Source organism: Lepus europaeus, chromosome 11, assembly GCF_033115175.1.
Source record: "Lepus europaeus isolate LE1 chromosome 11, mLepTim1.pri, whole genome shotgun sequence".
Classification (NCBI taxonomy): Eukaryota; Metazoa; Chordata; class Mammalia; order Lagomorpha; family Leporidae; genus Lepus; species Lepus europaeus.
This window is the reverse complement of record NC_084837.1, coordinates 112963714-112978141: the sequence shown is the minus strand read 5'-3', so window position 1 is coordinate 112978141 and position 14428 is coordinate 112963714. Positions and strand designations below refer to the sequence as shown.

At 65.5% G+C, this 14428-nt stretch overlaps 2 protein-coding genes across 5 annotated transcripts in view; both read right to left on the bottom strand.

Moving 5' to 3' along the window:
- SIN3A (SIN3 transcription regulator family member A) overlaps nucleotides 1–652 on the bottom strand; it is a 65794-nt gene extending 65142 nt beyond the window's left edge. For 2 of the 3 annotated variants that reach the window (XM_062206427.1, XM_062206425.1), the window contains exon 1: nucleotides 408–652. The gene's annotated coding sequence lies outside the window, so the exon portion shown is untranslated. Of the gene's footprint in view, nucleotides 1–345 lie in introns of all 3 variants that reach the window. The other variant, XM_062206426.1, reaches the window with a different exon arrangement.
- A 9765-nt stretch (nucleotides 653–10417) lies between these two features.
- Nucleotides 10418–14428, bottom strand: part of PTPN9 (protein tyrosine phosphatase non-receptor type 9) — an 88140-nt gene continuing 84129 nt past the window's right edge. For both annotated transcript variants that reach the window (XM_062206424.1, XM_062206423.1), the window contains exons 11-13: nucleotides 12682–12832; nucleotides 11832–12039; nucleotides 10418–11209 (exon numbers count right to left, since the gene is read on the bottom strand). In XM_062206424.1, the coding sequence (XP_062062408.1) occupies nucleotides 10995–11209; nucleotides 11832–12039; nucleotides 12682–12832 (574 nt within the window). In that variant the 3' untranslated portion in view covers nucleotides 10418–10994. The remainder of the gene's footprint in view (nucleotides 11210–11831; nucleotides 12040–12681; nucleotides 12833–14428) is intronic.

Genomic DNA, 14428 nt, shown 5'->3' with positions numbered 1-14428 from the left:
CCCCCGCCGGACCCGCCGGCGGGCTTTCCCGGGCGCCGCCCCGCGCAGCAGCGCGACCCGCGACAGCGGCCGCCCGGGCCCGAGGAGGCGCGACCCCCCGCCCGCCGCCGAGGCCCCGCCCTCGCGGCCGCCCCCGGCGCTCCCCGCCGCCCCGCCCCTTCCCCGCCGCCGCACGCGCGCGGCCCCGCCCCCGAGCGGCGCGCGAGCGCCCGCCCCCTCCGCGCGCACCGGGACTACGCGCTCCCCCGCCCGCGCCGAGCCGCCCCGCTCCGCCCCCACCGCTCCCACAGCCACACGCCTCCCGCTCTACGGGAAGCCGCGGGGGTCAGCCCCCCCAATACACACCCTCCGGCCCGGCGCTGCCCGCCGCCCGGGTTCCCGCCGGAGCTCGGCCCACCGGCTCTCACCGCGAAGCTGCTAGGGCCGCTCGTCACTGCGTGTCCCTCTCGGCGTGAGCCGCGGGCTCAGGAGGCCCCGAGAGCCGCACGGGGCAGAGGCCGCCGAAGCGGACTGGCAGCCTGCGCTCCGCTACCGAGGCGGCCACAGGCCCGGCTGCCCCGACTGGGAGGGAGGGAGGGAGGGAAGGAGGGAAACTCTGTGGGGGGAAGGGGAGGGGGAGATGGAGAAACCGTCTCCGCCGCCTCTACCGCCGCGGCCGCTTCTCTGTTACCCGGGAAATCCCGCCCACTCCCCCGGCCCGCCCAGCAGAGGGAGGACTCGGCTTCGCTCCTCCACAGGACGCATCGCCCGCCCGTCAAAAGGCCAGCCAATCACCGCGCCCCGCCCGCCGACTTCCCGCCCCTTCCCTCTCGGTGGGGAAGGGAGGGGGAGCCGCTCACCCTCTCCACGCCCCTATTGGCGGGGAGCTTCCCTAACTCAACCCCGCCTATTGGAGACGGATTGCCGAGTCCCTCCCCCCAGCCGCAACACCATTGGCGGAAGAAGGGGAGCTCTTCTCGTCTCATTGGAGGACACCGCACGGCCCGCCCCGCGCCGTCTCAGCCACAGGCCGAGCAGGTCGGCTCCCGCCTCCGCCGGTCAGCGTTTCGGAAGGCTACCTCCGGCTCTCAGTGCCCCAGGAAGGCGGCCGCTGTGGGGCACAGTGTCCGTGCGGGGCGCGGGCGCCTCCCACCGCCCCGCCGGGCCCGCCCCCGGCGAGCCCGCCCCGCCGTCCTTTTGTGGAATGTTGACACCGAGAGACGAGCTCGGAGTTCCGGGGGCAGCGCCGGGGCCCGGGCGAGCCTCCGCCTCCGGCCTGGCGGTCGCACGCCGCCGCCTAGCAGCGGCCGGGGCAGAGCTGCGCCCACAAACCCGACCTGAACGGGCGGCCCGACGGCCACCGCCCTGGCCGCCTCGGGGGCACAGGCAGCGGAGGAACCGAGGAAGGGACCGGGCGGGCGGGGGTCCCGCGTGCGGTCAGACCCCTCTGGGCCGGGCTCCCGCGTGCGGTAGTGACCCCTCTGGGCGGGGGTCCCGCGTGCGGTCAGAGACCCATCTGGCCGGGCTCCCGCGTGCGGTAGTGACCCCTCTGGGCGGGGGTCCCGCGTGCGGTCAGACCCCTCTGGGCCGGGCTCCCGCGTGCGGTAGTGACCCCTCTGGGCGGGGCTCCCGCGTGCGGTAGTGACCCCTCTGGGCGGGGGTCCCGCGTGCGGTCAGACCCCTCTGGGCCGGGCTCCCGCGTGCGGTAGAGACCCCTCGGGGCGGGCTCCCGCGTGCGGTAGTGACCCCTCTGGCCGGGCTCCCGCGTGCGGTAGAGACCCCTCTGGGCGGGGGTCCCGCAGTTGCGGTCAGACCCCTCTGGGCGGGCTCCCCTGCGGCCAGACCCCTCTGGGCGGGGGTCCCGCAGTTGCGGTCAGACCCCTCGGGGCGGGCTCCCGCGTGCGGTCAGAGACCCTTCTGGGCCGGGCTCCCGCGTGCGGTAGAGACCCCTCTGGGCGGGGCTCCCACGTGCGGTAGAGACCCCTCTGGGCGGGGGTCCCGCGTGCAGTCAGACCCCTCGGGGCGGGCTCCCTCGTTCGGTGAGGCCGGCGCCCACCTCGCCACCGCGGGCTCCTGGCAGCCCCTAGGTCCGCTCCGCGAAGCCATAGCTGCGCCGAGACCGGGTGCCGGCACCCGGGGCGCGGGGCTCCCGCTCTCGCCCGCAAAGGGGACCCCAACACCGCCCGCCCTCCGCAGCCTCGGAGCGAGCTCCAGCAACAGGTGCGAGCCGGCAGCGCTGCGGGGAGCCGACCCCCGGCCCTGCGCGCCGCGCCCGGCCCCACGCCCGGGTCCCCTCCCGCCCGCGAGGGCAGCGGCGCTCTCACGCGGACACGGCCACGCCGCCGAGCCACAACTTGGGAGCGCGGCCCCGGCCCGAAGGACGGACCCCCGCCAGCGACTCCACCCGGAAGCCGCGGGCCGCCGGGGCGTCCTGGCGCGCCCTCGCCGCCCCCTCCCCCAGCAGGGCGCGGAGCCCGGGACTTCCGGGCGGGAGGCACGCGAGCAGCGCGGCGGCCTCACACATGTGCGGGGCGCGCTCGCGGCCGAGGGCGGACTTCCCCTCCGGCTCGCTCCGCCGGGGGCGGGGCCGCGCGCGCCGCCAATCGGGAGCCGGGGGCGGGCCCTCGCGCCCCCGCCAATTAGGAGCAGGGGCGGGCCCTCGCGCCTCACGTAGCCGCAGGACGCCCCCCCCTCCGCCCTTCACGGGGAAAAAAAAAAAAAAAAAAACCCTAGCAACTTAAACTCCTGCCCGGCCTCCCTATAGGCGGAGCTCGAGATAATGTCAGCCAATCCGTGCCCGAGAAGCGGAAGAGGGAGTCCCGAGCAGCCAATGGAAGACAAGAGCAGGCGGGGCCCGCACAGGAGCCCGGGGCGGCGGGCGGCGAGGCGGCGCCCCGCCCCGCGTGTCCCCTGCGGGCCGCTCGCACCAGCCGCCGGCGGAGTCGGTAGTAAACAGTCTGGGCCGCGGCCGCAGCGCGCGGGGCCCGCGCCCCCGCCCGGCGCCCCGCCTCCCGCCCGCTGATGCGTTTCCTCTTCCCGAGCGAGCGTGAAGACGGTCCCCCGGGTTCCGACCTTCACGGCCGCGCCGGGCGGCGGGGGGCGAGGCGGCGGGCCCGGGCCGGGGGCGCCCGCGCCCCTCGTGCAGGTTTGCGCGCGCGGGGCAGCCGCGAGCCCGGCCCGCCCGGCGAGCCCGCGCAGAGGGAACTCCGGGCCGGCCGCCGCCCCCCGCTGCCGGCGCGCAGGGCCCCCCACCCACCTTTTCATTTTATTTTTTTTTTTTTGCTGCTTTTCGTGTTTTTCTTTTAAAAAAAAAAAAGCGGCGTGAGAGGAGCCGGCACTCCGGCTCGCCGCTCCCCAGTCCGCCGCCGAGTGCTCGGCGGGCAACACCAGGCGGCCGGCCGGCGCCCCCTCCCCACGGCCGGCCCGGCCGGAGGCGCAGTGGCGGGCGCCTCCGGCCGGGCCGGCCCCTCGCCCACCTCGGCCGCGGGACTCCGAGCCGGGCCGGCCCCGACGAGCCGCCCCCCGGACGCGGGCCGGGGGCACCGAATTGAAAGCAGCTGTTTAACATACCTTCCGAGCCGGGCGAGCAGCGCTGAATGGGGAACGCCCCCCGCCGGCCATTGGCCCCGCGGCGCTGCGTCACGGCCCAGGGCCCGCCTCCGCGCTCGCCCCGCCCCTCCCGCCGGGACCCGCGTTGCAGGAGGCGAGCCCGGCCCGAGGCGCCGCGGGGTCCGGGCGGCGGCCCGCCGTGCTGGGCACCTGGAGACGAGGGCGCGGGCGGGAAGCCCTGCGTGCAGCCCCGGCGAGGCGAGGCCGGCGCGGAGGCGCCGCGGGGTCCCGGCGGCGGCCCGCCGTGCTGGGCGCCTGGAGACGAGGGGCGCGGGCGGGAAGCCCTGCGTGCAGCCCCGGGCATGCGGGCGCGGTGGAGGAGCTGCTGCCGCAGGAGCCGCGGCGAGGCGGGAGTGTGCTCCCGCGCAGACTGGCCGACGCCGGGCGCTCCCAGAACGGAGAGCCCTGCCGGCTGCAGGTGAGCCGGCGGAGCCGCGTGGGTCTTCGGGGTTGCTCCGGGCAGAGGGCACGAAGGCACAGGTGGAAGACATGAGGACTGCGATGCTGGGAACCAGGGTGGCAGAGGTGGCCCCAAGCCGCGGGACGTCTCCTTGCTGGACCAAAAGCCGGTGCCAGCTGCGGGGTCACAGGCCCAGGCCGGCGTGGTCGGGTGCCTAGCGCCCTCGCAGCCGGTGGGCTCTGGGGGTGTGCCCAGTGAGCGGGGAGAGGCGCTGGGTTTGGTGGCTACAGTGCTGCGAACGCCTGCCCTGCCTCTCTCTGCCCTGCAGCCCTGGCTCTGTTGGTCGCAGTTGCCAACCGAAGAGAGTTTCCGGGGGGCAGGGCCACCCCGCAGGTCTGTGTTCCACGGAGGCCGGGTGCGCCTGCTGTGAGCGGTTGGTCGGGGCTCGGAGGGATCCGTGCGGTGGGCCGGTAATTCAGGCGAGGAACACTAGACCGGGGCACGGCCAGTGGATGCGTGCGAGCAAGAGAGGAGAGCAGTGTTGGAGAGACTCAGCGGGAGAGGGCGGCTGTTTGGAGTGGGCGGTGGACGGCAAATGGAGCCAGCGGCCCTCGCGGGGCGGGCGGAAATCGGCCCTGCGCTTCGCGTGGCCGTTGGAGGCTTAGGCCAGCTGCTTTCTCCCCTACCTGGGCCTGAGCCTCTCCATGAAACGGGGTGGGAAATGGAGCGGACAGGCTGCCAGCCGCCACCCCTACCCTGCGCCCCTGCCGCAGGGTCCACGCGGGAAGTTGGGCTGTAAGGAGAGAGAGCAGGTGGGGAGACCACGGAGGGGAGAGAAGGAGGAGCCGGGAGATGAGCCCTGTGTGCTCCTGCGCTGTGCCGGCCCAGACGAGGCAAACGGTAGGGTAGAGCGGGCGCCGGCCTGCACCGCGAGCCCCCTGGCTCTCACTGGGTCCCTGCCTGGTGGAAGAGGCTGACCCGGCGACCCCGGCTGCGAGGAGGATCCCCGTGCTGCCAGCATGTGGCTCAGGTCCTGGGAGGCTCTGGGCAGCAGGTGATGTGCGTGGGTGAGGTTACTTACACAGCAGATCCGCAGCTGGACAGCTCACTTACTGCCACCCTGGTGGGGACCCCTGAATGCCCCAGGCTGCTCTGAGCCCCGGCGGTGGCTCGCAGGGCCCAGTCACGCGTTGCCACGCACAGCACAGCCTTTCTCTCCGGGAAGGGACCTGATTCTCCCCTGTGTGCAATGGCCCGCTCGCCATGCTCGTTTGTAGGCGAGCAGAGCGGAAGGAGGCTCAGAGCAGTGCAATGGCTTGTGCAACGCAGGCACCCAAGGCAGGTCCGCCTGGCGCCAGCGCCTGAGCTTTGTCCGCTGCCCACGTGCTGATTCTGCAGACTGGGGCCAGCAGCTGGGGCGTGGGCTCTGCAGAAAACCAGCCTGCCCTCCTGGGGCGCCCCCTGCTCAGCTCCCCAACTACAAGAGCAGTTTGTCTGCAGTTAGGGCTGGGTGATTCCTGACCCTTGCTCAAAAATCCTCCCCAACGCAGCAAGAGTTGCCTCCGGTCACAGGTGTATGTCTCACAACAACTCCCTCATCCACTGTTCCCAGGGTGCTTGGGGTGGGCAGTGATGGGGAGACACAGGGCCCACATGTCAGTGGCTTGGCCGATGGATACCGATGGCCAGCATGGTGGCTCAGGAATAGCAAGGTGAGGGGGCTCTGAGGCCGGCGCCCCACCCCACCGACAGCAACCCCTGTGCTCACGGCAAGAGTTCGGGCCAGGATCCTGGTTCAGCATTTCTTGGAGGGGGAGAAGCTTCCGTTTCCCGTGCGCAATCCCTGGGCTGTCGTGAGCTGTGGAGTCGAGCGTACTCGGGTTCAGGGCCACCATCTCCTCTCCTGGTGTTCAGATGCCAAGTCCCCAGAGCCATCCCACCACGCGAGTACACTCCATTTTCCTGGCGACCAGCTGGCCTAGGTGGTACACAGCCCAAGGCTTCTGATTTCTCGGTAGCTTTGGAGACTTGAGATTTCTGCGTGAGCATAAAGACTGCTGCCCTTGGGATCAGCGTTGTGGTGCCTGCATCCTCTGATGCCCGGCCACTCTGAGCTGCTGACCCAGCTTCCTGCTCCGGTGTATCCTGGGAGGGAGCCGATGGCTCAAGTGCTGGGGCCCTCGCCACCCACAAGGCAGACCTGGATGGAGGTCTGGGCTCCTGGCTTTGGCTTGGTGCAGCCCCAGCTGTTGCATTCGAGGAGTGAGCCTGCAGATGAGAGATCTCTCTCCACCCCCTCTCCGTCACTCTGCCTTGCAAGCAGAGAAAAATGTTTTGACACTCAAGGGAAAAGGCTGCTGCTCTTGGCCGTGCTGATCCTGGACCCCTGCTGGCTCAAGTCTGCACCATCCACCCCGCTTACCTGGCTTCAGGCTCAGGGTTTCCTTGTGTGCCAGTCTGGTGACTTTCAGATCTTATTCGGAAGCCTAGTAGGCGAGAGAACCTCGTTTGGGTTGAAGCAGGATGGCCTGAGCCCTGCGGCCTCCAAACGCTCACTCCTCACGCACCCCTCTTCCCTGACCCCCCGGCCTCACAGTCAAGCCCACACCTCCAACCCTCGCTCGTTCCCTCCAGCCGCTGCCCGGCCTCGGCCGCCACTGGTGCCCTTTGAGGGTTCCTCCTCCCCCACCCAGCCCCCGAGTGCCAGTGGCCCCCAAAGGGCTGTCCTCCCCTCTCTGACCTCACTCGCTTCTGAGGCCCATCACCAGCTCAACCAAGTGCCCAGCTGCCAGCAGCACCATCTGCCCTGACCGCCACACTCCACACTTCCTCCAGAACACCTCACCGAAGCGGGAGGGGGGTGTCAAGGTGCAACAAAGACCCCAGAGGATGAAGAGGCCGGCCAGCACACAGTGCTTCTGTCATCTGTGATCTGCCTCTCCCGGGGCTAACCACATCGGGAACGAGTCCCCCTGAACTGCTGAAGGCGCCACAGTGCTCAGCGTCCACCAACAGCCCTCACCAGGGTTCCAGCACAGTTGGCCTACACCGTGCCAGGGCCAGCTTGGCAGGGAGAAGGGTTTGCCCGGGAGTCCCGGTGAATGAGCCAAGGGGATCCGACGCTGCAACAGGGCTCAGCGGGACGCTGACTCCCGCCCATGGGGACCCACGACGCTTGGCAGTCGCAGGTCTGTGTGGCAGATCTCCCGCAAGAGGGAGTCTGGTTCCCAGACAGCAGGAGCTCCTGGGTAAACTACCAGTGGCCGGAGGGTAGCAACCGTGGCCAGAGAAATCTAAGGCCTTGGGCTCCCAGGCCCCCTCGGTGCCTCGCCCGCAGCAGCGCGGAAGCCTCAGGCCTGGAGACCTGCACTGCTCCCCATGCGGGAAGCAAACTGAAGGAAGAGGAGGAGGTGGCAGCAGCTTGGAGGAAGAGACCCCGCGTACAAGTGAGAACGGATGTGCACGTGGGAGTGGGCCCGCCCGGAGTGGGGGCTGATGGTTCCCGTGTGGGTGTTTGTGCCCTGAGGCTTGGCGGGCTCCCCTTCGCTTACAGGTGCAAGTGAGGACTTGGGCTGGGGGCTAAGCCCCCAGCCACCAAGAGCCGCTCCCCAGGGCACCCCCCAGCTCCCTCACTTGCGGGTTTGGGTAACTACTCATCCTGGAGACGAGCAGCATCCCGTCTCCCTCAGCCCACCACGCAGGCGGCCTCCCGGGGACAGTCTGCTCCCAGCATCGTTGTGTGGACCCTGACAGGGCTGCGCTCCGGGGTGGAGGACGTCCGGCACCCTTCCCCCGCCAGCCGCCAGGAAGGGGCAGGATGGTGGGGCTGCCGCGTGTGTTTGACAGGTCTGGACGTGGGCACGCTGGAGGGCGGCAGCAGCCTGCGTGGGCCCACGGTGCTGTCTTCTCCCCTCCCCGGAGCGCTTTGTCTCTGGGGGAGAACCTGCCTTCCTGGACAGCACGGCTGGGCTCGCAGACAGCAGTGGGGGCAAAGCTGCTGATCCCTTTCTCCCGGCTGTTACTGGCGGATTCGTACATTTGCCAACTCTCCCCAGACTCAGGGACATGAACTAAGTAGTTCCTAAACCCGGGTCATCCTGCTCTTAGGCCGCCTAATGGGTGGGCCCAGGAGCAACTGAGCCACAGCCTCTCCAAATCCATGGCAGTCTGAGGCTAGCCTCCCACCCCTCTCCTCATTACACAGGAATCCATGGCAGTCTGAGGCTAGCCCCCCACCCCTCTCCTCAGTCACACAGGAATCCATGGCAGTCTGAGGCTAGCCCCCCACCCCTCTCCTCAGTCACACAGGAATCCATGGCAGTCTGAGGCTAGCCCCCCACCCCTCTCCTCAGTCACACAGGAATCCATGGCAGCCTGAGGCTAGCCCCCCACCCCTCTCCTCAGTCACACAGGAATCCATGACAGTCTGAGGCTAGCCCCCCACCCCTCTCCTCATTACACAGGAATCCATGGCAGTCTGAGGCTAGCCCCCCACCCCTCTCCTCAGTCACACAGGAATCCATGGCAGTCTGAGGCTAGCCCCCCACCCCTCTCCTCAGTCACACAGGAATCCATGGCAGTCTGAGGCTAGCCCCCCACCCCTCTCCTCAGTCACACAGGAATCCATGGCAGCCTGAGGCTAGCTCCCCACCCCTCTCCTCAGTCACACAGGAATCCATGGCAGTCTGAGGCTAGCCTCCCACCCCTCTCCTCACTAGGAATCCATGGCAGTCTGAGGCTAGCCCCCCCACCCCTCTCCTCACATAGGAATCCATGGCAGTCTGAGGCTAGCCCCCCACCCCTCTCCTCAGTCACACAGGAATCCATGGCAGCCTGAGGCTAGCCCCCCACCCCTCTTCTCATCACACAGGAATCCATGACAGTCTGAGGCTAGACCCCTCTTCTCATCACACAGGAATCCATGACAGTCTGAGGCTAGCTCCCCACCCCTCTCCTCAGTCACACAGGAATCCATGACAGTCTGAGGCTAGCTCCCCACCCCTCTCCTCATCACACAGGAATCCATGGCAGTCTGAGGCTAGCCCCCCCACCCCTCTCCTCAGTCACACAGGAATCCATGACAGTCTGAGGCTAGCTCCCCACCCCTCTCCTCAGTCACACAGGAATCCATGGCAGTCTGAGGCTAGCCCCCCCCTCTCGTCAGTTACACAGGAGTGGCAGAGCTGCACCTCGCCTTCCCCCTCTACCCCGAAATGGGACGAGGGGAGAGGAGGCACAGGACCCCCGCTCGCTGGGCTGCAGTGGCGTCTGGATGAGCTGCTCGTGAGAAGGCACCAAGCAGAGCCTGGTCCCCAGCGAGACCTCAACTGGCAGGGCTCCTTTCGCCAGGGCCAGGGCCTCGGCCTACTGACCGAGGAGGGGGCGCAGCTCTCAGCTCAAAGCCTCGCCCCACCCCCCACCCCACCCAGAACAACTTCTGGACCCTCTCCTCACCTTCCCAGTCTCAGGCTGCTAAAATTGATGAAGCTAAAAGGGTTTGATCATGTGATATATTTGTACGTAAATACAAAACTATCGCTGTAAGATATTGAACATTACAGTTATTTTCTGAATCTGACTCAGTCCATTGATGTTAAATACAAAATGAAATGATTGTAAAAAATAAGAATATACACATTCAGAGAGCTTATTACAGTATAAAATTACTGAGGTCTGATCAGCTGCCAACCTCATCTTTTGTGATGGGGGGAGGAGGTTTAGGGTTCCTGGGATTTTCTTGGGAACGTGGAACACTGGGGACTCTTGATTCTGTCCCTGGCACAACAGGCCAGGAGCAGGCAGGGACAGGTTGGGTAGGCAGGGGGCAAACTGTGATTGCAGGAGACCCCTTCCCCGAGCTTTCCATTGGCACAGAACCCACCCAGCTGGAGCCCCAGGGCCTACCAGGCAGGAGAAGGGCGTCTCAGGACGCAAAGCTGCGTCAGGAAGGGCCTGGCCCGTCCTCCCAGGGGAGACTGCCCAGAGCGGTCGCCCCCTACGCCGGGGCTCCCCTCTTCCCCTCTAAGACTTCGTACCGATCGCTTCTGGCTCTGGCTGCTCAGTGAATTCATCTTTGCCCCCGCTCCTCCAACCCTGGGGTAGTGAGAGGAGGGGGTCTGGAATCACAGTGGAGGTCTGTTCCCAAAATTGGCAAAGTAAACAGAGAAAAATCATTAGGTAAGGGCAGTCCATGCTGAAGTAAACCAGTGTCACCACAAACCAGTACTCTGGGCCCCAGGAGGCGGCATCCGGGGAGGGGAGGTGGGGACGTAAGGTGATGGCCTGCGGCAGGAGCACAGGGGAATGAGTGTGTGTCCATTCCCCACCTACGTTCTGACCCCTGACCCCGGCTACTCCAGGATACACAGCAGGGTCCAAGAAGCACGTTGTGAACTGCAGCCCGGAACCCCAGGAACTTCTACAAAGTAGTATCTGTGTGTATATGTATTTATAGAATATGCCCATAGTATCACATACAATATATAGTATATACACACGTACACATGGACCCATACACAGAAGTGCACTTACACGCGCACGCACGCACACAGAAGACAGAAGACTGGAATACGCGCCCTGCGTGTACACGTGCTTGGCACTCACGATGACCTCTAGGACATGTAACTTGGTCACGCTCTCGGGGGAAGGCAACTGCCCATCCAGCCGTGAAATCCCAGCAACGGGCGGGAGCGGGAGCGGGGGAGGCTCCTTCCCACGTACCTCGGGGGCCCCTGGCAGAAATCGACAGCCACAACGGGGTTTTAGTAAGGCACAGTTCGATAGCAGGTGCTAGGAAGTAAGAACACGTTGCTGCTGGCCCTCGCGAGTGGCCATCTCACCACGCTTATCTAGCCAAAGGGAAAGGCCGCCTTGCGTGCACACGGGCGCCGGGAGACACGAGAAAGAGGTGGATCCATGGCTTCGGCGGAGCCGACGCAGCCGACAGACGCGACGATGTCCAGGGTAGTGTACAGAAGGCTGGCCGGCCAGGGGAGCCCGTGGGCAGTTACTGACCCTCCAACGGCAGTAGGTTGTGGCCGGAGGGCACCATGCCCTCCTTCTCCGCAAACTCCAGGATGGCCTTGTAGCAGAAGTAGTACTGCTCGGGGGTCTGGATGCTGAAGGCCCGCTGGGTCCTCATGCGTGACACCGTCTGGAACACGTTGAGCGTGCCCAGCTCCTCCAGCTGCGCCAGGCAGATGTCCAGGGAGCAGAAGGTGCCTGAAGAAGAAGAGCAGCGGTCACTGCTGCCCGGCTCTCCTGCCTCCTCCCTCCCCAGAAAGCCCAGGCAGGGCGGGGGAGTGAGCGCGAAGGCGAGATGCCTCCTGAGGGCAGCCAGGGGCCTCGGGCGTGCGAGGCCTGGAGGAGGAGGTCAGCACTGGCGTCGGGGGCTGGAGACAGGAGGCGGCCTCGTCTCCGAGGACATGCGCGGGGCAACAGGAAGCGAGGGGGGAAGAGGACAGAGTGGCAGCGTGTGGACACCCAACTCCAGGCACGGCCCACGTTCTCCACGGAGGCCCAACACGAAGCTACGCTTCCTGGCTTCCTCCCCAAGGGGCCTCTGACCTAGAAAGGCCAGCAGCGCTGAGGAGAGAGAACACAGCATGGGGGAGGAGCCCCGCTGGTGACAGGAGGCAGGGCCAGCGGAGGATCACGCTGACGGGCTGGACCACCAGTGAACAGTAGGTTCTGGCCAGCACCAGGGACAGCAAGAGGACAGGAGTGGCCGCCACCACGGAGTCCCGAGCTCCTCCGGTGCTGGGTGTGGCTGAGCCGCTCTGCTGTTCCTCCCCCAGTCCTACCCCTCTGCGTGCTGCACCAAGAGTGTCGTCAGGGCCGTTACCTGTCCTGCCGATGCCCGCGCTGCAGTGGACCACAATGGGCGGCTCAGGGCACTGCCCTCGGGCACGCGCGCCCAGGCTGCTGACGGCCAGGCTCTGCTGGCTTCTGACCACTCTCAAGAAGTCAATGAGGGAAGCTGCCGAGGAGGGGACACCATAATCTGGCCAGCTCAGGAACTGGAAGTGGGTCACCTGGCGTTTCTGCCGCTCCTGGGATGGGAAGAGGCACGGGTTAGGGAGTCCGTCTGCCCGCACTGCGCCCACCTCTCCCAGATGCTCAGCGCCCTGTCAGCCCAGCACCAGGGCCCCGCCACAGCTGCTCTCCTGCTACAAACCCAAGGCAGGCTTAGAGGTTTGGAGAGGGCAGGGTTTCTCCAAGGGAAGACCCAGATTCTGGATGCCGGCATCCACTGTTGTGTTGAGAAGTCGGCTATGAGGTGAAACCCCTCATCTAGCTGGAGTCCTGCCCGTCTCCCCTGCGGATTCTCTTCACAGGAAAAGGATTCTCCTCCAGCTTCAAGACGGTGAGAAAGGGGCAGGCACCAGGCCTAAGCAGTCAGGACGTCAGGTGCGTCCCCGGGTGTTGGGACGTCCCAGTACCAGCGTACCAGGGTTTGATCCTGCCTCCTGCCGGACTCCTGCTGCCCCCTGGGGGAGGCAGCGGGGATGGACTGAGTGACTGGGCTCCTGCCACCCCTGTGGGAGGCCTGGATTGAGTGCCAGCTCCCGGCTTTGGCCCACCCCAGCTATTGCAGGCGTGAGCCAACCGATAGGTGCTTTGTCCCTCTGTCTACATGCTTCTCAAGTAACTACGATTGTTCTTACGGTGACAGAGCAGAAACCCGGACCCACCTCTGTGTTATGAATCTCGAGCGTTGTTTTCTTATAATGACTCATGTTCTCCACGCCGAGGTTGGTCACCGTGAGGAAGCCGAATCGCACCCGCGAGTCTTTTTCTAGAGGCCAGTACTGGCCGCACTTTCTCCTGCCGCCTTCTTCAAAGCTGAGGACGCACAGAGCCAGGTCAGCCTGCCGCCCTCCCTGCCCGCAGGCCCCCAGCCCTGCAGCACCATCTGGGCAGTGCCGGCCTGGGGTGTGCTCCCTGGGCACCTGCCGCACCCGGCCGCCTTCCTCACTCCTCACGCCCCTTCTCACACATCTGAGATAAATGCGGGCTGCGCCAAGGAAGACAGCAGGGAGAGCAGGGCGGATCGGAGAGCCGGCCGGCCTGCGCCTCAGCCAGGGTCCTCCCTTGACTGAGAGCCGTGGGAGAGGCCTGATTCTGCGGACGCCGGTGGGCGGAGCCGTGGGGCTCCTGTAAGGCGAGAGCCCGCCTCCCTCCCGTCAGCGGTCCTGGGTGCTCAGACCACAGGTGGTTGTCACAGACCCTGAGGAGGGAACTAAGTAAATATTCTTGTTCATTTTTTCTCCTCTTCTGAAACAGGTTATAATTAACATGGTGATAATAATATTAACGAATGGATAATGCCTACAGTCCGACAGAGGTGTCAACCACCATTTCTGGAATGCTCCCTCCTCAAGAGCTCCCTGTCTCACCTGGGACATCTCACCACCGTTTTGGAGGTTTCCAACAGAGGAAACACGCACTCAAGAGAGGTCAACAGTCGCAGCAAAGGCCGGCGCTGTGGCACAGCAGGTTAAGCAGCTGCCTGTAGCACCAGTATCCCATACGGGTACCAGTTCAAGTCCCAGCTGATCCATTTCTGATCCAGCTCCCTGCTAAGGTACCTGGGAAAGCACTGGAGGATGGCCCAAATACTTGGGCTCCTGCACCCACATGGGAAATCAAGAAGCTCCTGGCTCCTGGTTTTGGCCTGGCCCAGCTCTGGCTGTTGTGGCCATTTGGGGAGTGAACCAGCGGATAGAAGATCTGACTCTCCCTCTCTCTCTCTCTGTATAATTGTTTTTTAAATTTATTTATTTATTTATTTGAAAGGCAGAGTTATACAGAGAAAGGGAGAGACAGAGAGATCTTCCATCCACTGGTTCACTCCCCAAATGGCTGCAACAGCTGGAGCTGGGCCAGATGAAGGCCAGGAGCCAGGAGCTTCTTCCGGGTCTCCCACGTGTGCAGGGGCACAAGGACTCGGGCCATCTTCCACTGCTTTCCCAGGCCATAGCAGAGAGCTGGATCAGAAGTGGAGCAGCCAGGACTCCAACTGCTGCCCATGTGGGAGGCCCTTGCTGCAGGCGGTGGCTTTACCCACTATGCAGTACCAGCCCCTAAGTAAATAAATCTTTAAAAAAAAAAAAAAAAAAGTCTCAACAAATGGTGAGCAACAGAGTCAGGAAGACACCGCCCGTCTGGAAATGGGCCACACTCATGTGAATCACCGGTGCTGCCCCGGTGGGGACCAGCAATGTCTGGGCTATCGGAGGTTCTGAATCCTGCGATATCTGTGTAGACTTCGCCAGCGGAGCATCCCTAATCCGATGCGCTCCCAGTCCAGAAATCTTGAGGTCCAGCAGGGCTCAAACGGCTCACACTTAGGTTCTGATGTCCAGGTGAGGGGTGCTCTGCATCGGAGCCTTGACAAGTGGGCGCTGTGTCTCCACACACTCTGGCCGTGCTAACCCT